The sequence below is a fragment of the Cervus canadensis genome, chromosome 23 (genome assembly GCF_019320065.1).
Source record: "Cervus canadensis isolate Bull #8, Minnesota chromosome 23, ASM1932006v1, whole genome shotgun sequence".
In the NCBI taxonomy this organism is placed as follows: Eukaryota; Metazoa; Chordata; class Mammalia; order Artiodactyla; family Cervidae; genus Cervus; species Cervus canadensis.
This window is the reverse complement of record NC_057408.1, coordinates 8,152,008-8,173,427: the sequence shown is the minus strand read 5'-3', so window position 1 is coordinate 8,173,427 and position 21,420 is coordinate 8,152,008. Positions and strand designations below refer to the sequence as shown.

The 21,420-nt window shown below is 40.8% G+C and overlaps 1 protein-coding gene across 6 annotated transcripts in view; it reads right to left on the bottom strand.

The window, feature by feature from the left end:
• Window positions 1-21,420, bottom strand: part of DCC (DCC netrin 1 receptor) — a 1,219,152-nt gene that overhangs the window by 368,184 nt on the left and 829,548 nt on the right. For all 6 annotated transcript variants that reach the window (XM_043444495.1, XM_043444496.1, XM_043444497.1 and 3 more), the window contains one exon: window positions 5,012-5,166. In XM_043444495.1, coding sequence (XP_043300430.1) covers window positions 5,012-5,166 — 155 coding nt within the window. The remainder of the gene's footprint in view (window positions 1-5,011; window positions 5,167-21,420) is intronic.

Here is a 21,420-nt window from a genome sequence, read left to right as displayed (position 1 = left end):
AGCAAGTAGGCTCCCCACTCTAACGCGAGCCTCCAGACATTATGTGGTCCATTTTAACATCCTTTAAGATTAAACTGCCTTAACAGCATCTTAAAGGACCCCAAATAATAATTCAAAAATCCTCCACATGTGGCATGAAAAGATTAGACAAGTCTTAAGGAGACAGGGACTTAAATCCGGCTGATAATACAGTGGAGAAATTATACACCATAAAAGCAGAGGGAAGGAGCAAGGAGTTAGCCAAAGGAAGATATAATCAGGAGACACAAACCTTCCTATAAATCAAGCTTTTGTATTCTGGGTGATTATTTCATAAACTGGATCTTGGGCTGGTGATCTCTCTAAATGATTACTGCAGTATGTATGCACTTTTAGAAACAGCTGCTGGCTGATTCATATTTCAGACATATTTTCTATCAGGGTTGATTCCTTGAGAATATGGTTTTCATAATAGAGTTTATATTTTCAAATAATATGAAAAACTTGAAATTCAATTTGTATAAAAGCTATGTCATTTTAGTGTACAATTACTACATCACATTTGGAAAAACCGTGATAAAATGAGCAAGCAATTGCATACCCAGACGGGACCCATTTTCAAAAGATAAGATCATTTTCTCAGGGAGAGAAAAATGAAAACATCCCCCCTGCCTCTGCCTCTAGATTCTGAAATCCTAACCAAGTAATAAACTCAGCCTTTGAACTTTCTCTAAAAAACATAGAGAGATGAGCTTATAAGAAGCTAAGAGAGAAGAGAAAGAGGAGGAAAAAGACAGGGGAGGAAGGGGTGGGAGAGAAGAAACAGCACAGGAGGGGAGGGAAGGGGGCAATGAAGACGGGATCTCTAGGATGCTGGCTCTTACTCAGAAATCGGTGTTTTATTGAATAGGCTTAGGGAAGATGAAGTGCTCCTTACCCTAGAAATAGTCTTAAATTGCCTAAGTGGCATTTTTGTGTTAACACAGAAGATAAAATACACATGCCCTACCTATTAGTCACGGTAACATTATTTATTTATCCTAATATCTGTAATAAAGGCAGCGAGTGAGCACCACAAGACTCTTAATCTAAATGAATTGAAGGAGGTGGCTGTTTTGCATATGTAAAAAGCTATTCTAAAGGTACTGTGTATCTAGGCTGAACTATTCCTGTCTACCTAGCTACTCAGTAAGAGATTAATAGCCAAGAAAAGTTCTCAATGAAACACAATCAGGTCACCCTCTAATAAACAATGGAAAGGAAATAATTCCTTTCCTTTCCTAATTCCTTTCCTGCAAAGGAAATAATTCTTACTCCATACAGTGCTAAGAAGAGAGGTGATTTAGTAAAACAATTGTTGTCATTAAAGGCCAAAATATGGTTAGCATTCTAAGGCCACTATCACTGCCCTTAGTGGAAAAATTAAGACACTTTCATGTGTCAAAAACAGGATAATTTTCCACTTTCATTTTCTGGAGGAAATATAACTTGCATGTGACGATAATACCAACAAGCAACAGATTTTATTCATTCGTGTTTTTAATTTTATTTTATGCCTTATTATCGTTTATGCTAAATTTTAAGTAAATGCTTACAGAGACCAGTGCCCCGTGTGGTTTTCTATAAAGTTATCAGACTAGTTTCTGAATGAGGAACAATGGATGATATATAAAGGATCAAGGTGGCTGTCTTTGTAACAAAGCACTTATTTGAGGAGGCAGGCACAATATGATTTAGGCATAAAAATCACCTAGGTAGTACGTGAAACCAAGCAGGATCCTGTGGGGCTCCTGGACACGGAGGACACAGAGCCTTCCCATCGTTTCCATTCCACCCCCCACCACTACCCCCCGCCCCCCGACCTGTTCCCTGTAGGGAACAGATCCCAGCCTCCCCAGGAAGGAAAGGGATGCAAAGACAAGGAAGAAAGGGCTAAGAAACAACATTGCATCTTTGGGGCAGGGGCCTGGTTTTGCCTCAAGGGCTACATGCAACAATGCCTTTAAGTCCTTTATGGAATTAAAACCCAGCAAATGGAAGATGTCAGCATTATTCATACGGGAGAAGACCACTCGCGAGTGCGTGTGTGCTAAGTCACTTCAGTTGTGTCTAACTCTTTGCGACCCCGTGGATTGTAGCCCACCAAGCTCCTCTGTCCATGGGTTCTCCAGGCAAGAATACTGGAGTGGGCTGCCATGCGCTCCTGCAAGGGGATCTTCCTGACCCAGAGAACAAACTGGCATCTCCTGCATTGGCAGGTGAGTTCTTTACCAATAGCGCCACGAGGGAAGCCCGAAGACCACTTGTGGCCAGGCTAAAGGAACCAGCTCATCAAGATTATATCAAGAGAAGAGATAAAAAGGAATGCAAGCACCTACACTCTTGAACATAAAGCTCCTCAGCAAACTCCTCTGGGTGGGGACACATAGTTTTTGAGGGCAGGAGCCCACTGTGCCCCCCTTTGACTGGCAAAGCAATAAAACTATTCTTTTCTAATTCACCGAAAACTCTGTCTCCAAGATTCAATTTGGCACCGCACACAGAGGCTGAGCATACGCCCTAGGCCATCACAGGTAAGGGGCTCATAAGCAAATCTGCGATTCAGATTTTTAATACTTCATTGAACAAGTTCTTACAAGTTTCCTTATCTATTTTATTATTGTTACGTATTTAAAACATTTGCTTCCTCAAGAAGCTTCTTAGAGCTTTAAGTGCTATTACTTCATTACATAGGTATGCTTTCTTAATGTGTCTCACACAGTGGATATTCATTAAATATACTTGTCAGTTGAATTATGTCATTGCTTGTGCTTTATAAAAGTTAATGCCATATGTGTCATACAAATAATCACAGACTGATTTTTTTTATTATTAATTATACCAAAAATGTTGTATCGTGAGTACTTTTTTTTTTTCTTAATGAAATGAGGTATTGCTATTAGTTAGTTTCCAAGTGGAAGACTTTCTTATCTCTTGACTTGGAAAGGTTGGCCTTTAAAAAAAAATTCTGGAAATTGATTTTCAAGTTGGATACTTAGGAAAAATGGTATTGATAGAAGAAAAATAGCATTGCTCAGTCTTAGAAATGAGGCTGACTGTAGAATTTTTATCAGCAATGTAATGTAATCATAGCCAGTCAGCCCAGAAAAGTACACAAAAACAATCCCAGGGATAATAGTTGAATTAGGAAGCAAAGGATTCAGACAATCCATAGAAATTGGATCTTCTGAAAATGAACACGCTTTTAAAGTTTAAATTCTACCATAAGAAAACTGAACAAGATCTTTTTAGAGAATTTTTATGGGTTTTTCAACTATCAGTCTGTATACACAACATGGCATATACCATTTAAACATATATACATATGATATAGACCTAATTTGTTTTTATTCCGGTTTATTGATTAAAAATACAAAATATTTATAAAAGTCATTGATTATCTCTCTCTATATATACATACATATATGTGTGTGTGTGTGTGTGTGTGTATGATCTATAAAGAGAAAGTCAATGAGAAAACTGATGACTCAAATTATATGTGACCATTAACACTATGAAGTGGAAATCAGCATTATCTAGTGATTTAAACCCAAAGAGCAACAAAACCTTCTTTAGAAGAGAAACCTGAAGCAGGACCACCGTTGCTGGCACATGACTATGGAGGGTCCCCCGCGCAGCATGGATTAATGTGCTGCTGTAGCTTCTGGATTCTGCAAACGATTTAGCTGGTGCTGCTTGGGTGCCTACATTTTCTATACATGACCTGAAATCCGCACATTGTTATGCCTTTAAAGATGCTGTGTGAGGTTTTATTTCTGTGATGCAAATCTCTCTCAGACTTGTAAAGCTTAGTCTTCTCCTCGCCCCCAACAAATACTTTATTCCAATCTCTTCTCATCTGGTCTTTTGAAGTCTTAGCTACATGAAAAAAGGAACTGGGATTCTGCCCAGAGTAGAGCTTGGTACCAGCACCCAGACTACCTCTCAGAGAGCCTGTGCTTGCCCTTCTTTAACTTGCTGATTTCAAATCCCTAACACGTGACCTAATCCAAAGATTATTTTCTCTTATTTGCCAATTAAAATATTTTCTACTTCATGTTCTTCCAAAAGCATGTGAGGTGATTTTGAAATTAGATATAGTTTTAAATAAAATGATCGGGAATACAAATAAAACAGCATCATTAAAAAAAAAAAAAACAGGAGTAGATGAAACTAGGTGTCTAAATGTCTAAATAATGTACTTTGTTACAAGTAGTCATTTAGTTCATTTAATGGTTAATTACAATTTTTTAAAAACTCTTAACAAAATAAAGTTGGCAAACTACTCATTGGCAATCAGTCTTTCCAAATAACATTAGAAATTTAGTAGAAAATTCAAAATGTTTTAAGAAATACAGAAATCTCTTTCAAAAGTATAGTTTGAGGGCTGTTTGTGCCATGATAAAAGTAGAAATCACTAAATTATAATTGGGTCAGAGAACATTTAGCAGCATTATTTTGTTTGTGGAGCTTAATATAGTGATTTACATTATAGGATAGTGAGATTGCCCAGTAGAAATTATTGATTTTTTGAATCTGGGTTTGCTTTTGGAAGCTTCTGGAGGGCATTCAGTGAATGAGCAAGTTCCTGAATTGAGAAGTCCTATACCATTGTTCTTTTTCTCTGATATAATACTTCTCATACACAAACTCAGAAAAATCTGAAAAAAATCAGTGCAAGAGGCTGAACCCCAATGCTGATGATGAAGTACTGGCGGGTGGAGTCACTCACTCACTGGGGAGTGGATATGTAGACCGGATGGATGGATCAGGCCTCCACAGTTGTTAATTTGTTGCTCTGCAGACCCGGCCAAAGTGAGGAGGCCATTTTGTTAAAAAGTTCTCTTATCTTTAAAAGCCTTCAGGGTAAATGTGTTGCTCCAGAAATCTTCCTTCTATTTTGTCACTTTAGTAAACTACTATGAACGGGTTCAAAGACAGCGCCAACGAAAATGAGCACTCCCTAACTTGGCCCTTCCCGTCTCATACTCACGCTCAGGCTGGGTGGCCACCTTGATGGGCTGAGAGCTCTCCCCAGGCCCCCACTGGTTGTAGGCTACGACTCGGAAGGTGTACATGGCTTCTGGCTTCAGGTTTCCCACGGTAAACTGGAGGGACCCGGGCTGCGACGTGTTCACTGCTCGTTCCCTAGGAAATGAAAGCCACAGGAAAAGATGATTCCCACGTGAATACTTTGAGTCACAACCTTTACTTAACAAGCGAGAGCGGTAAAGTGGATCCAGAGGTTCTTTCCTCACTTCCTGTTGACTCTGCACATAAGGCAAGATCTCAGAGGCTCACTCTGGGATGCAAGCGGACTGGAAGGGCCTACAAATAAATGTTGCAGGATTTCTGGGGAGTTCAAGTTTATGCCATTCCCATGAACCTTGTATACTAAAGTCTTTCCCCTTGACACTTTACCATTTAGTGTCAAAACTCATAACAAAGAGCTAGTAAAATAAGACTGAACATCTGGAGTGCAGGCAGGAAGATGCATTTTGCAAACCCTGAGCTAATGACAGAAATTAGGGTTTTGATTATCCCACAAGTCAGTCTTTGTCAGTACTGCCAACCAATGCGTTTATTTTCTTTCATTATAGGACAGGGAAAGGCAGATGTTAAATGTTGATGTGTACAGAGATTGAAGTCCTGTGGTTATGTTAAGCGAAGTGAGCAAAAGGAAGTAGACTCCCTCCTGGGTGAGGAGGAAGTACAACATCTTCTTGCCTTTTCTTCAAGCCACTACTATATGTATCCCGTTCATTTTCCAATTAAAACCTTCCTTAGTGTGTGTGCTTATGCTACGTCACTTCAGTTGTGTCCAATACTTTGTGACTCTATGGACTGTAGCCTGTCAGGCTTCTTGGTCCACGGGATTTTCCAGGCAAGAATATGGAGTGGACTGTCATGCCCTCCTCCAGGGGATCTTCCTTAGTGGTTTCAAACAAATGAATTAATATGCTGATCATGGTGGGATTTATAGTACATATTAAGAGGAGACAAATTCTATGAATATAAATCCTAACACATTAGAAATGAGAACCTCTAAAGTATGCTTTAAGGGCATACATGATTCTAGATATTTATACCCTCACAGGTCTCGTGTAATTGAATGTGAAGAAAGAGTTCCTTCTAAGCCACTCAACTGTTTCTTAAAGTTTCTATTTCTAGATGATACCTCTTGCATCTCAGTGGAATTATATGTTCATTTCAATTTTACAAGTTTTATTTTGTTTTGGGGAGATATTTCAAGTGAAATCTGTTTTTCTGACAGGGCAAATTAAGTTTCCAAAGGGAAAAGTGAAAGCAAAATTCTAAGGGCATGAATGGTGGTCCTTGGGTATATAGACACTCTTAATTTCTCTGATATGACTGAGACTGGCTGGCTCCTCCTCAAAACTCATTTCTCCTTCTCCAGGCACTGGATCCTACGTTTGGCCTCCATGAAGCCTAGACGAACCCATGGGACTGGGTTCAACCCATGAGTGTGAGTGCACACGTTCATGCTGATTGCAGGCCTGGCGAGAGAAACCACACAGCATCAGGCAGACTTTGGAACCCATGCACTGATGATGTGTGCGCTCAGTCATTCAGTTGAGTCCAACTCTGTGACCCCATGAACTATAGCCTGCCAGGCTCCTCTGTCCATGGTATTTCCCAGGCAAGAATACAGGAATGGGTTGTCATCTCCTACTCCAGCGTATTGTCCCAACCCAGGGATCAAACCCGTCTCTTGCATTTCCTGCATTGGAAGGCAGATTCTTTACCACTGAGCCACTTGGGAAGCCCCGCATCATGATGGAGGTGTCCAAATTCTGCAAGAATTCTGGAATGGACCTGGGAGAAGAACTGCCTGTCAATCAGGAACATTGTTTTTCTACTTTATAGAGTCAGGGAGACTTGAGCCATTATAAGCTTGAGGGTTTCAATGTTATAGCAGTTAGCATGAGTTTATCTAGTACTGCTCGTAATTAAAATATGAAGCCTAGGTGTTTACCGGGGGCAAGGAGGAGGGAGGAATGTGATGTTAGTATTTAATGAGTACAGAGTTTCAGTTGGGAATTCTGGAGATAGAGGGTGGGGAGAGCTGGTCCACAAGGTAAATGCACTTAATGCCATAGAACTCTGCACTTCAAAATGGTTAGAATTCTAAGTGCTTTGTTACGTATATTTTATCACAATAAACAAATGAAACCCAAACATCCCATGTGAATCTGGATATAGCCCAGGTTTAGGCATTCCTGTATGAGTAAAGTTGCCACAAGGCTGAATTATGACATAGTTGAGGAGGGGTTTGCTGGGATTCAATAGTGAACTGTAGTAAGACTAAGAAACATCAGATAATTTCCCCATGTACCACACATCACAGATCATCGACTCTACAGAACCACTGTTTAGGCCAATACGTTACTTTTTAAAAGAAAATCCTCATAATCAGATTGAACACTTTATGAACGTAGAGATTCTTGCATCTTATTTTCTTTCAGTAGAGGAGCTGTTATATGTGTTTCTTCTCTTTTTATATAAATATGATAGGTTTATTATCATTATTTTACAAATGCAAAAGTAAGACTTAGAGAAACATTTTTTTTTTTTTATTTTTTTGCAAAGGACTCATAGTCAGTGAATCCCAGTTAAGAGTGAGATCTGGGGCTTCGGTATCATTCAACAATAGGGGAAAACAAGGGGCCTATTTGGATCATGGGCACTTTGGGTATAAGACATGAAATTCTACAAGGAAGAAGGGACACTGGGTGCTCAGAAACCACTGTGAGGATTAGGCTAACTATCACCTGCTGTGAGTCATTTCATGATATATTCTCTAGACCTTCAAGCAACATAGTTGTCACTGAAGGTCTGATTTGCATGCCAAACTCCTTGGGTATCTATAAGGAAGGGCAGCTTTCATAGCTGACTTTATTTCGGTAACTACTAAATAATTTATGTGAAATAGCTATGCTCTAGGACGTGCTGGCATAACCCTTTGAAAAGGCATTCTTCAAAGGAAAAAAAGACAAGAATATCTGGGTGTGTCCAGGTAAGAATGTCGAAGATCATATAATAGAAACATCACTCATGTAAAAAAGGGGATGTTGGATTTCATCACAAGGAAGGGAGTTCTAGGTTCCTATAATCTCCAGCAGCTTTCAAAAATATCCCAAATTAGTAAGGGTCATGAAAAAATTATGTTCATTGATATGGAAAACTGATATTTCTTCAATATTATACACAATATGAACAAAGAATCTTTAGAAAATACTTCCATGGTAGTGATCTCAGTCCCTCCTCTAACCAGATGTCCTGGATTTACCATTAGCTTCTCCAGTGTGGGCACTTAATGGCTTTAAATACAGATTTAATCTAAACATTTCCAAGTTATGTGCCAATTTTCAGAAATCTGCTTATCCTGTCAGAGTGAGGTCACATCAAACTGCTAGGTAGACTAGGGAGACAATTCAGGACTTCTAGGGCTTCCCAGATGGTGCAGTGGTAAATAAACTAGCTGCCAATGCAGGAGACGTGGGTCCTATCCCTGGATTGGGGAGATACCCTGGAGGAGAAAATGGCCACTCACTCCAGTGTTCTTGCCTGGAAAACCCCATGGACAGCAGAGCCTGACAGGCTACAGTCCATGGGGTCACAGAGAGTCAGAACAACTGAGCGCGCATGCACACACAAAGGATGTTAAAGCCAAGGGTTGTTTTCTCAGCTTTGTCTTTAATTTATCTGAACCTCAGAGTCCTCAAGTGCTGACTGGTGCTATAAAAGCATTTACCTCATAGAGTTTCTAGAGATTTCAATGAGATGCTGTATGTAGACCATATAAAGCAGGAGGCATGAGGCCTGGTATTCATGGAGTCTCCCACACATGGCACTTACTACTGCTTCTATTTCTATTATTATACAAAAAAAAAAAGACAACCTCACAGGAAGGAAGTGTTCTTGAGTTCAAGAAGAGGGCTTTCCACAATTTGAAGGGAGAAAGTAATAAGAGGTACAATCACAAAGAAAAACATATAAACATTGACATTTTCTGTCAGATTAATTTTGTTTACAGAGATAAGTCAAATCAAAGAAAGTAGTCCCAGAGATGCAGAGAATAGACCTGCGGTTGAGAGGAGGAGGAGGGGGAGTTGGGGAGGAATGGATTGGGAGCTTGGAGTCAGCAGACACAAACTGTTACATGGAGAACGGATAAACAACAAGGTCCTACTGTAGAGCAGAGGGAACGACATTCAATATTCTGTGATAAACCATAATGGAAAATAAAATAAAAGAGAACATATATATGCATACACACATACACACATATATGAATAGGAATACATACATATGAATATATGAATATATTCACATATATATACATATATATTAATAACTGTGTTGTACAGCCGAAACGAACTCAACCTTGTCAATCAACTATTCTTCAATTTTTTTAAAGTCGTCAGAACTAGAGGCATTGGACAAGTTTCAATAATGAAAATGGCAATACTCTTTGGAAGGGAAGCGGCTTTGCTGACAGCAACGGAGAAGGGATGGCGTTCCCCGAGTTTCCCAGCATCGTTCCCCAGCCCTGTGGCATCTGGGCTTTGGTGCCGGGTTGCTTTGGTGCTTCCTAGGGTCCTACTGGGTGACATCAAAGTGACACCCGTGAATTCTAAGAAAATAACATTTACTGCCTGTCACCCTTCACAGATTTGTTCAGTTGCAAAGATTGGCAGGTGGCTTTTGATGACCCCATTTGTTCTTTAACAGCTGGAAGCAAACTTTTGCAAGTCGTCTCCCAACAAGGAAATAAAATCTGAACTTGGAAGGACAGTTTGTGACTCGTTTCTCTGGTTGCACACTGCTGGTGATAGCCGGCACCCAAAGTAAACTCTCCATAATCTCTGTCTTTAGGCAGTTAGCAACTAGGAGTTTATTTTGCTCATTCTAGCCCATGCTCCTCTGTAAATGGGCAGACAAATGCACTAGGTTCTGAAGAACAGAGATGGTAGGAGTTTGCCCAATTCCTGTGTCCAGGGGTACTGTCTGTCGCCACACCAACCTCTCCTGGGAAAGCAGCCGGGGCCCTGGCTGTATCTCCAAGAAGTTTTCGCTGATGTCTCTAAAGACATAAAAACCCACAGAACTCAGTCATGGCCTGTGGTGGCAGATGAACTGTCCAGAACATCATTATTCCACTTGTTTTCCACTTGCCTCTGAGTCAGTGTGGGCAAGTTAAGATTAAGTTGACTGAAGTAGAAAGACCAGAATCTACTCACAGCACATTCCTTCACTGAACAGCCACACAGAGTATAAATTATACAGTCTGTCTCCTTCTGCTGGCTGGAAAAGGTATAGGCAACTTACCTCCTCTGCCCTTTACATGGAGACTAACAGGAGTTGGTTAACAAGAGGCACATCTTTTTTGAAAATTCTGGTTCTCTGGGCTTTGGTTTACCTGGCTGAGATTTCTTGGAAAATAACTACTCTGTTCTAAAAGCATATACTCTGACCCACTAACAATAATTCTGCTGCTTTGTTGAGATCAGGTTTTTCATCTAAAACCTCCTTATGAGATAGGCTGGGACCTGGGACCCTTTGCTGCATTGCAGCTATGCTTGTACCTCGATACCCCTCTCCTGGAGCAACAAATACAAAGAAACTGTAGGGGACTAGAAATAACTGCATGCATGGGCACTTAGGACAAATTCTGGATAAAACATACAAAGAGCCCAAGTGCCACTTCTGAAGAGCCTGGAGCAAAAGCAGGGACTCGGCATGCCCCCCGCACACACGCCACCTAAGGGATGAGCAAACCCCCTAAGCCACTCTCCTGGCCCGATCCCTGGACACACCCCTATCCTCACCCCTTACAAGGAACATGTTTCCGCCCCCCTCGGGGAGTTAGCAACCAACGGAACCTGTGGTTGGTCTTCTCTCCCTGCTGCTGCAGCAGGGTCCCGGGTTAAGCCTTGCCTGAATTTCTTGTCCAGATTCTGATCAATTTCTATTGGTTAAGAAGGCCAAGAACCCTTGTCGGTCACACTTAAATGTTGGTACATATTAATTCAGGGAGTCACACATGGTGGCATGGAATGTACCCTTGAGCAGTATGCATTGATCTCTGGTTAGACTATATTAGAGTCGCTGGTTAGACTCTAACTCTGGTTAGACTATATTTTTCTGTGCCTGGAACTGAATCTTGATCCGGTTCCTACTTTGCATGCGTTGCATTATAATAGCTTTCCTAGTTCTTTGTCGTTGGTCTTCCCAGTTCTGTCTTCTGTTGACAGAAACACTCTTCTAACATACATAGTCTGTCAACTCCATGCCCAAAACGTCATGCTGACTGCCATTCTATGGTTAATGCAATATCCACTTCTTGGGACATGATTCAAAGACCTTTAAGACATGGCCCAACCCTTCTCACAACCATCTGTATATGGGTCACTCTGCCCCACAACACCCTGTCCATCCCTGCATTTGTCACTCTGACTTTCATTAATTTTGTTTAATTTTGATTATCTTGGAGTTACCTTCTTCTGACTCACTTCCTTCTCGGTTTGGCAGAAACTCATCCATTCTTCAACTCTAACTCAAACAAATTCTGGCTAGAGCTTTCCTACCATTATGTCCTCTGATTCAAGCAGCATAAAATACTATCTCCTTCGTGTTTCTGTTGCTTTTGGTTTACACGTCTACTGCAGCCCGTATCACACTGTATTGACAGAGATGTCAGTCTCTTTGAGTTAACTGTGAATTATTTCAGAAGATAAGTCATATTCCATTCATATCTTATTGACACTCAGCCGGTATAGACTCACTACAGATAAAGAATGCCTATGCTACACGGGAGCCACCTAGATGTCCACTGACAGGTGAATGGATAAAGATGTTGTGGTACATATATGTGATGGAATATTACTCAGCCATGAAAAGAAATGAATTTGAGTCAGTTCTAGTGAGGTGGATGAGCCTAGAGCCTGTTAATACAGAGTGAAGTAAGTCAGAAAGAGGAAAAATACCGTCTGCTAACACACGTATATGGAATCCACAGCAACAGTACCTATGCGCATTTGCAGAGCAGGAATAGAGATACAGGCACAGAAGACAGACTTGTGGACGCGCAGGGGAAGGAGAGGGGGAACTGGGAGAGCAGCATTGAAAGATATATATTACCATATGCAAGACAGATAGCTCGTAGGAGGGTGCCGTCTAACACAGGGGGCTCCCCCTGGAGCGCTGTGACAGCTGGGAGGGGTGGGAGCTCAAGAGGGAGGGGGCGTATGTATCCCTCGGGCTGATTCACGTTGTTCTACGGCAGAAATTAACACAACATTGCAAAGCAATTATCCTCTAACTAAAAATCAAAAATAATGATAATAATGCCTATGCTGCTGGTGCTCATTTTTAAATGAAAGCATAAATAAAAGTAAAAATTTTTAATAGAATAATTCTATGACATCTTCACAGAGTGTGATCTCCGAAATGTTTCCTTCCGACTTTGGGTGGCTTTCAGATGCCACTTCACTTTCCTAGGTTTCTTTCTCACCATTTGAAAAGAGTGAGCTCTCCTCAAAGAAGCTTTTTTAAAACATCTATTATTCTTTATTGGGAATAGAAAATTACCTCTGTGTGTGTGTTTATTAGCTGAATTCAGCACTGCTGTATTTACGTTTCAGAAGTAAACACAGTTTAAAGATTAAGGTGGTATCATTTCTTAGAGGATCATTTGAATCAGTCTGCAGCGTACATCTTAAGTTAAACATATATCCTCTTGCCTAAGTATAGCAGGGTGTTAACATGCAGTCACAGCTGTGAGCTGAGCAACAAATCCTGTCTTGATGTATCAAATGCCTAATTAATTGCTTTAAAAAGGAAGAGTTCTATTAATACTTCTTCTTCAGGAAGGACCTATGGTATTTTTAATGGAGAGATTTTTAACATCTTTTGATCCGTTCTACTTTGATTTTTATTTCTTTAACAAAAGCCGCAAGGGTGCAATGGTGGAAAGATTTCAATTGGAAATAAGCTATTAACTGAAATAGGGCTCCAAGTGAGAGCAGCAACCACCACCCAAGGGCCACCCTTTCTCACCCCCAGAAGCAGAGACTCTGCAATCAGTGTTATCTTGAAGGGAAAGTAGGTTCAGAGGTGACCCACCCCTAGACAAAGCATAATGGGGGCATGGAAGTCATCTGCTTGGTCAGAGTTATTTTCACTAAATTGTGACTAAAATTTCTGTTTTTACTTGAATTGTTTAAATACACACACACACACACACACACACACACACACACACACATATTCTGAGGAACAGGCTTAAAAAATTTTTGTCTCAACATAATTTGTTTCAGCATCTAGCACACATCCAAAACACTAATTCCATGACCAATAACGACTGCAACAACAAATACAACAACTGTTTATTCATGGAAAAGGAAAAGTTTTGGATTCAAACGATTTATTTTGTTTAGTGGTTCCAGCCAATGCCCTCAGAATAAATATGACTCAGCTCTGGGTCTTGTCCCCATCCTGTGATTTGGGGACGGCTGGTCTACCCTTCTCTAGCTGCTACTATCATCTCCACGCTGACAAATTCCTGATGGATATCTCCAACCCAAACCTCTCTCCTGAGCTCCAGCTTTCTATTTTCGAGGAGGATCCTGCTTGACATTCCAACTTGAATATTGAAAAGTATATCAAACATAGCATGTCTGAGTGTGACTTTCTGATCTTCATTCTCAAACTTGGATTGTTCCACCATCCTAATTTCAGCAACTTGTCTCGCCAAAAGCTGAATCCTAGGAATCATCCTTGAAAACTCCTCTGTCTCACAATTATTGTCCAATCTTTCACCCTGTCCTGTCCATTCTGCTTCCTGAATACTTCTAGAATCTTTCCCCACTGCTCCATCTTCACAGATACACCTTAGTCCCGCCTACCTACCTAACACAACTAAATTGTTCCTAAGAGACTATACCCTCTTCTGCTACTTCCAATACAGTTTTGGACACATGGTCAACTCACAGGTGAATCATGGGTCATTCATTGACACGGGAAATCTGTCGATGACATGTTTTATATTTCAATATACATCACAGGAAAAATTAAATCACTATTGTCTCATTTAGTGATCTAGAACACTTTAGAATGGACAGGGCTTTACACTTTGCAGAGAAGCAGAGCGGCAGGAGGCCTGACTTAGCTTGAAGGTGGAGCTTTGGATTCTGAGTCTTTGTATCACATGCTGTCTTTGCATCACAACACACTCCCTTCATAACAAGCTTCATCAGCTGCAGGATCCTCAACTCTGAGGGGCAGGGAAAGAATATGTAAACACTGTGTTGAAAATGTAACACACAATGCATTCTAAAATGAATTCTCCACACCAGTCATGGAAAGCTGGTCTCCAATCCCGAGCAGTGAGCAGAGGTTTCCTGAAGTGGCATAAAGCCATGGAAAGCAAACAGCTGCAAGGTGGAAGCCCCCACCCAGTGTTTGTTCTGCCACAAAATAGGCGTGTGACCTTGAGCAACTCAGGGGCTGTCTTGGAACCTTTTCTGCTTCATTTGCAAAAAGAAGATACCAGCCCCTTATCTGCCAAACTCACAGGGTTTCTGTGAGGATTAAACTGAACGATATTCAGTAAAGTGTTTTAATTCTCTCATCTGAACTCACACAGTCCTTTTAGAAAGTATCTTTTACTTTGTGTGGTATAGTAAAGAGATCACTGGACTAGAAACTTGCATTTAAATCCTTGCTTATAATATTTCCTAGTTGTATAGCATCTTAGGTGAGGCTTTGTCAGGTCAGTTCAGTCACTCAGTCATGTCCAGTTCTTTGCAACCCCATGGACTGCAGCACGCCAGGCTTTTCTGTCCATCACCAACTCCCGGGGCTTGCTCAAACTCATATCCATTGAGTCGGTGATGCCATCCAACCATTTCATCATCTGTCATCCCCTTCTCTTCCCGCCTTTAAGCTTTTCCAGCATCAGGGTCTCTTCCAATGAGTCAGTTCTTTGCATCAGGTGGCTAAAGTATTGGAGCTTCAGCATCAGTCCTTCCGATGAATATTCAGGACTGATTTCCTTTAGGATGGACTGGTTGGATCTTGCAGTCCAAGGGACTCTTAAGACTCTTCTCCAACACCACAGTTCAAAAGCATCAATTCTTTGGCATTCAGCTTTCTTTTTTTTGTATGTGTGTAATACAGTTTTATTAAAGTATAAAGGAGATAGAGAAACTGTCTGACATAGGCATCAGAAGGGGGTAGAAATAGTACCCGTTTGCTAGCGTTAGCAAGGGAGTTATGTACTCTCCAATGAATCCAAAGAATGTCTGGAGGTTGTAAAGCCCTTACCAGACCTATAGTCAAATTCTCACATCCATACATGACCATTGGAAAAACCATAGCTTTGACTAGATGGACCTTTGTAGGCAAAGTAATGTCTCTGATTCTTAATATGCTGTCTAGGTTGGTCATAGTGTTTCTTCCAAGGAGCAAGTGTCTTTTAATTTCATGGCTGCAGTCACCATCTGCAGTGATTTTGGAGCTCAAGAAAATAAAGCCTCTCATTGTTTCCACTGTTTCCCCATCTATTTGCCATGAAGTGATGGGACCAGATGCCATGATCTTAGTTTTTTGAATGTTGAGTTTTAAGTCTGCTTCTTCACTCTCCTCTTTCCCTTTCATCAAGAGGCTCTTTAGTTCTCCATTTTCTGCCATAAGGGTGGTATCACCTGCATATTTGAGGTTATTGATATTTCTCCCGGCAATCTTGATTCCGGCTTGTGCTTCATCCAGCCCAGCATTTCACATGATGTACTCTGCATATAAGCTAAATAGGCAGGGTGACAATAAACAGCCTTGATGTACTCCTTTCCCAATTTGGAACCAGTCTGTTTTTCCATATCCAGTTCTAACTGTGGCTTCTTGACCTCCACACAGATTTCTCAGGAGGCAGGTCAGGTGGTCTGGTATTCCCATCTCTTTAAGAATTTTCCAAAAAAAAAAAAAGAATTTTCCACAGTTTGTGGTGCTCCACACAAAGACTTTGGCATAGTCATCAAGCAGAAGTAGATGTTTTTCTGGAACTCTCTTGCTTTTTCGATGATCCAATGGATGTTGGCAGTTTGATCTCTGGTTCCTCTGCCTTTTCTAAATCCAGCTTGAACATCTGAAAGTTCTCAGTTCACGTACTGCTGAAGCCTGGCTTGAGGATTTTGAGTATTACTATACTAGAATATGAGATGAGGGCAATTGTGTGGTAGTTTGAGCATTCTTTGGCATTGCCCTTCTTTGAGATTGGAATGAAAACTGACCTTTTCCAATCCTGTGGCCACTGCTGGGTTGTCCAAATTTGCTGGCATATTGAGTGCAGCACTTTCATGGCATCATCTTTTAGGTTTTGAAATAGCTGAACTGGAATTCCATCACCTCCACTAGCTTTGTTCATAGTGATGTTTCTTAAGACCCATTTGACTTTGCCTTCCAGGATGTCTGGCTCTAGGTGAGTGATCACACCATGGTGGTTATCTGGGTCATTAAGATCTTTTTTTGTATAGTTCTTCTGTGTATTTTGATGCTTTGCAGACTTTCTGAATTGAGCCAGGCAAACTCATTTGTAAAACAGAGATTATCATACCAGCCTTATCTGAGAATCAAATGTGCTAACATTTGTGAAAGTGATAAACTTCTCTCTAAACAAGAATTGGGAAATGTCTTTATTTCATTGATTTTCACTTCCAACCCACATGAATCCATCCCATGGATCCATCTGTTCCAGTCAATGACCAAGTGTTTTAGGCACTTTCTCAATCCTGTTTAGTACTCATCACTACCTTACATGTCAGGCACTATTATTAATTCACATGAGGAAATGAAGGTACCAGTAACTGGCCCAAGGCCACATGGCTAGTTCAATTCTGAGCCAGAATTGAAGCCCAGGAAGTTCAATTTCACAGCCTCAAAGCCTTAACCTTGTGAATACACTGATTCACACTCCATATGTAATTTTAGCTTGCTGAATGGAAGGTATAATGTTCTACATACATATAAAAATTTGCTACTGTGCTTTACATAGCAAATAAAGGATGCAAATCAGCCTCAACATTAAGTCAGAGAATTATCAGAAAGAAGCCTGTCAAAGAAATCCATATCCTAATTCTGAAAATATCAAGAAGGTTTGATTCTCTTCCAGATTAATCCACTAACTGCTAAGAACAAGTAGGTGTAGAGCTTGAGAATACCTGCTCCAGAGGCAGGCCTGCGTTCAATCTTGGTTCTACCACTTGCCATTGTATAGCAGAGGTATACACCTCTTTAAGCCTCGTCTGGATAATGTTTTGCTGTAAGGATGAAATACGATAATTTATGGAAGATGCCTGGTCCCTGGTACCAGAGAGTAGTAAATAAATGCTTGCTGTCAGTATCTCAGTGTGGATGCTTTCTCTGTGGTCTTAGGGATGCAACTGACCCCTCCCTTGGGCATCAGCGGCTAGATGTTCAAGTAGCAGAAAGTTGGACTCTGATCCCTAAGATCATTCTCCATTCTAAAGATTTTTAGGTAGTAGGGAGAGACAGCTGGATGTCTGTGAAGCAAATATATCTCTGTGAATTCTGGCTTTCGGGTTCTAGAATTTATGTTGTCCTCTGACTTATGCAATGAAAGCTCCTGAGGGGCTGAATAAAAAATGTTAACCGTGGCACTTGCATTATTGACACCATTAACCAGTCAGACAGATTAATGATAATCTGAGCTAGAGTAATTTGCCTGACAAAGCCATCGCAAATCTGAGGCGAATGTTAAATCCACTACCTTTTAAAAAGCTGTTGTGTTAAGGGGCTAAATAAACCCGTATGGGCAAATAAGCATCCCAGCTAATCGCTCAGAGACACATGGCTCATGTTTGTTCTAGTTGAGAGCCAGAAAGGAGAAAATGAACCAAGATAGCAGAATCAAGTTTCAAAATCAACTTTTTGTTTCTCAATTTAAGAAGTTTCCGTTGAATTGCAGTCAGCGTTTTCATCTTCTCAGTAACACAGTTTGCTTTATTGGTTGAGGAAAAATCTATTAAGAATATCACATCTGCCTCTCCGCCACTTTTATCTTATCAGTTCCGATCAGTAAACATCTGCAGAAGTCAGGAAACTAGACACTTGGATACAGAATTATAAATAAGATCCTGTCTCAATCATTGGGGAGAGAAATAGACATATAGGCAAACAAACATAAAACCAGATACAAGGTGCCAAACACTTACCATAGTCATACAATCAAAGTGAAAGGGGCAGATAAAGGAGAAGTTGATGACTTCTGACCTATAGGACCCTGGAGAGTTTCACACAGTGACTGACATTTCAATTGGAACTTCAATTCAACAACTATCATGTGAGCTTTTACTCTAAGTTGGGCATTGCTCTGGGTGCTGAGAATAGCTCAATGAATAAACTGATAAAAAACATCCTTGCCCACATAATGCTTATATTCTGGTGGTGGGTAAAGGGATTCTGGAAACAATAATTAAAAGGTAATAACTCAGTGTTGAAAAATAAGGATGAATAAGGACACTGGGAAGGTTAGCAGTCAAGTAAAACTTCAAAGAGAGGATACCATCTCTGCAAAGACTTAATGACGGACAGAATGATCCATGTCCAATGTTTGAGGGGAGGAGCATTCTAGGGAGATTGAAGAATTAGGACACTGGTCTGGAGGGGGAAGGATTCTTGGTATACAGAGGAAATGCAGAGAAGTCTGGGAGACTGGAGGGGAGTGCATAAGAAAATAGTAAATACAGATGATGAAGTTGGGAAGGTGACAAGGGGCAAATCAAGAAGGATTTCTGATAATACTCTGAATGAGATAGGTAGTCACTGGAGGGTTTTGAAGAAGAGAAATGATGCAGGCTAACTTGTGTGATGGAGAAGGCAATGGCACCCCACTCCAGTACTCTTGCCTGGAAAATCCCATGGACGGAGGAACCTGGTAGGCTGCAGTCCATGGGTTTGCTAAGAGTCGGACACGACGGAGCGACTTCACTTTCATTTCTCACTTTCATGCATTGGAGAAGGAACTGGCAACCCACTCCAGTATTCTTGCCTGGAGAATCCCAGGGACGGGGGAGCCTGGTGGGCTGCCATCTATGGGGTCTCACAGAGTCGGACATGACTGAAGTGACTTAGCAGCAGCAGTAACTTGTGTGAACTCTAGGTTAACTCCAGCTGCTAAGGTAAGAATAGACTTGAGAGGTTATAGCAATAGTATGGATGAGACCTGATTGTAATAAAAAGAAGTAAGAAGTGGCAGGATTCAGTATATGTTTTATATAGTCAACTTTTTTAATCATAGAAAAATTTGAGCAATACAAAATTAGACAGAATGATATGATGACCCACATTATTCCCATCAGTCAGCTTAAAATAAATCACAGAAGCCAGTCTTTTAGTATTATTTTGTAGCAAATATCAGGTATCCTATCTTATCAAGGATTCATGATATATTTTGGCAGTGCTGCTAAGACTTGATGATGGATTTGATGTAGGGTTTGAGAAAAAAAGGGGCTTCCCTGGTAGCTCAGACAGTAAAGTGCCTGCCTACAATGCAGGAGACCTGGGTTCGATCCCTGGGTTGGGAAGATCCGCTAGAGAAGGAAATGGCAACCCACTCCAGTACTCATGCCTGGAAAATCCCATGGACCAAGGAGCCTGGTAGGCTATAGTCCATGGGGTCGCAAAGAGTCAGACAGACTGAGCGACTTCACTTTCACTTTGAGAAAAAAAAGAGGTCTTAACAATTACTCCAAGGACTTTGGCTTGAGTAATGAGAAACATGTGGATTTTACTGAGATGGAGGAACCTCTGGCATGACAAAGTTTTGGAAGGGGGTTGAGGTCGAAGGAAAATAGATATTTTGTTTATAAGTTTTAGATGTTCATGATAAATCATAGTTGAGAAATCAAAAAGGAATTGGGCTATATGATTCTGAATTGCAGGTAAAACGTCAGGACCAGGTATACAAATTTAGAAGGCAACAACATATTGACAAAATATTGACATAAAGTCACAAACTAGATGAATTGATATCTCCAGAGTCTGAGTTCTAGGGCAACTTAATATTCACAGGTTAGGGAGACTAAGAGTAACATTAAAAAAAAAAAAAAGCCTGAAAATGAGTGGCCATAAGGACTGGAATAGAATCAGGAGAATGTCTATTATAGAACCCAAGGGAAGGATATGTTTAATGATAGGGGAAGTGATCAACAGTGACAACATTTGTTAACTATCCAAGTAATGAGAGCACCAGGAATTGGCTATCGGGTTTAGCATCACAGATGCCACCTGGTAAACCCTGATGAGATCAGTTTCAGTGAAACACTAGCGATAGAATCATAACTGGAATATGTGATAAGGTATTGGAAGTGAAGTTAGACAAGGCTTCCCTTGTGGCTCAGCTGGTAAAGAGTCTGCTTGCAATGCGGGAGACTTGGGTTTGATCCCTGGGTTGGGAAGATCTCCTGGAGAAGGGAAAGGGTACCCGCTCCGGTATTCTGCCCTGGAGAATTCCATGGACTGTATAGTTGATGGGGTCGCAAAGAGTCGGATATGACTGAGTGACTTTCACCTCACCTAGACAACTCGAGGTCTGTTGCTGTAAAAGGGAAGAGAATGAAGTGATAGAGAAGGGAGAAATAAGATTGAGAGCAATGATTTGTTGAGATGGAAAATACAAATACCTGCTTGTATGCTGATGGGCATGATAGCCCAAGGTGCGAAACAATGATGCTAAGGAGAAAGACTGAGCTGAAGCTTTGATCTTTTGTTTGCAAGACAGGGTGGGATCTAGTACGTAAGTGAACATTTGGCCCTGTTAAGAGCATGGTCAATTCTTTCCCAGCAATTTGAGGAAAGACAGGTTACATACTTAAAGATCCACTGAGATAGGTAAATCAGATATGCAGCTTATACAACTTTTATTCCGAGTGCTACTATTTTCCAGGAAATTAGAAGGAAGGTTAATTAAGAGCAGGGGAAAGAGGGAAGGTATTGGAGATTTAAATATCCTTAGGGTTATGTGTGAGATAGCCTGACTGCTCTGTGCAATGTAACTCCCAGATGAATAGTTAAGAATTTAAAGACTATCGGCACATATTTTCTTCCAGGTATATTCAGCTCTAAGGTGGTTCATATAAAAGATGGCAACCCATTGTTACGGCAATACAACCATCACCTTTGAGCCTTCTTTTCAGCCTTTTCCATATTGTCTGTCTGAGAGCTCAAACAATTTTGAGACCTGCATCCTGCCTTTGTACAGTGACTACCTGGGATGCTTTCACTGAATTCTTTCACTTAGTTCTCACAGCAATTCTGATAGGCAGAATTCATGTTCCCTTCGCCCATCACACCAAAGAGATG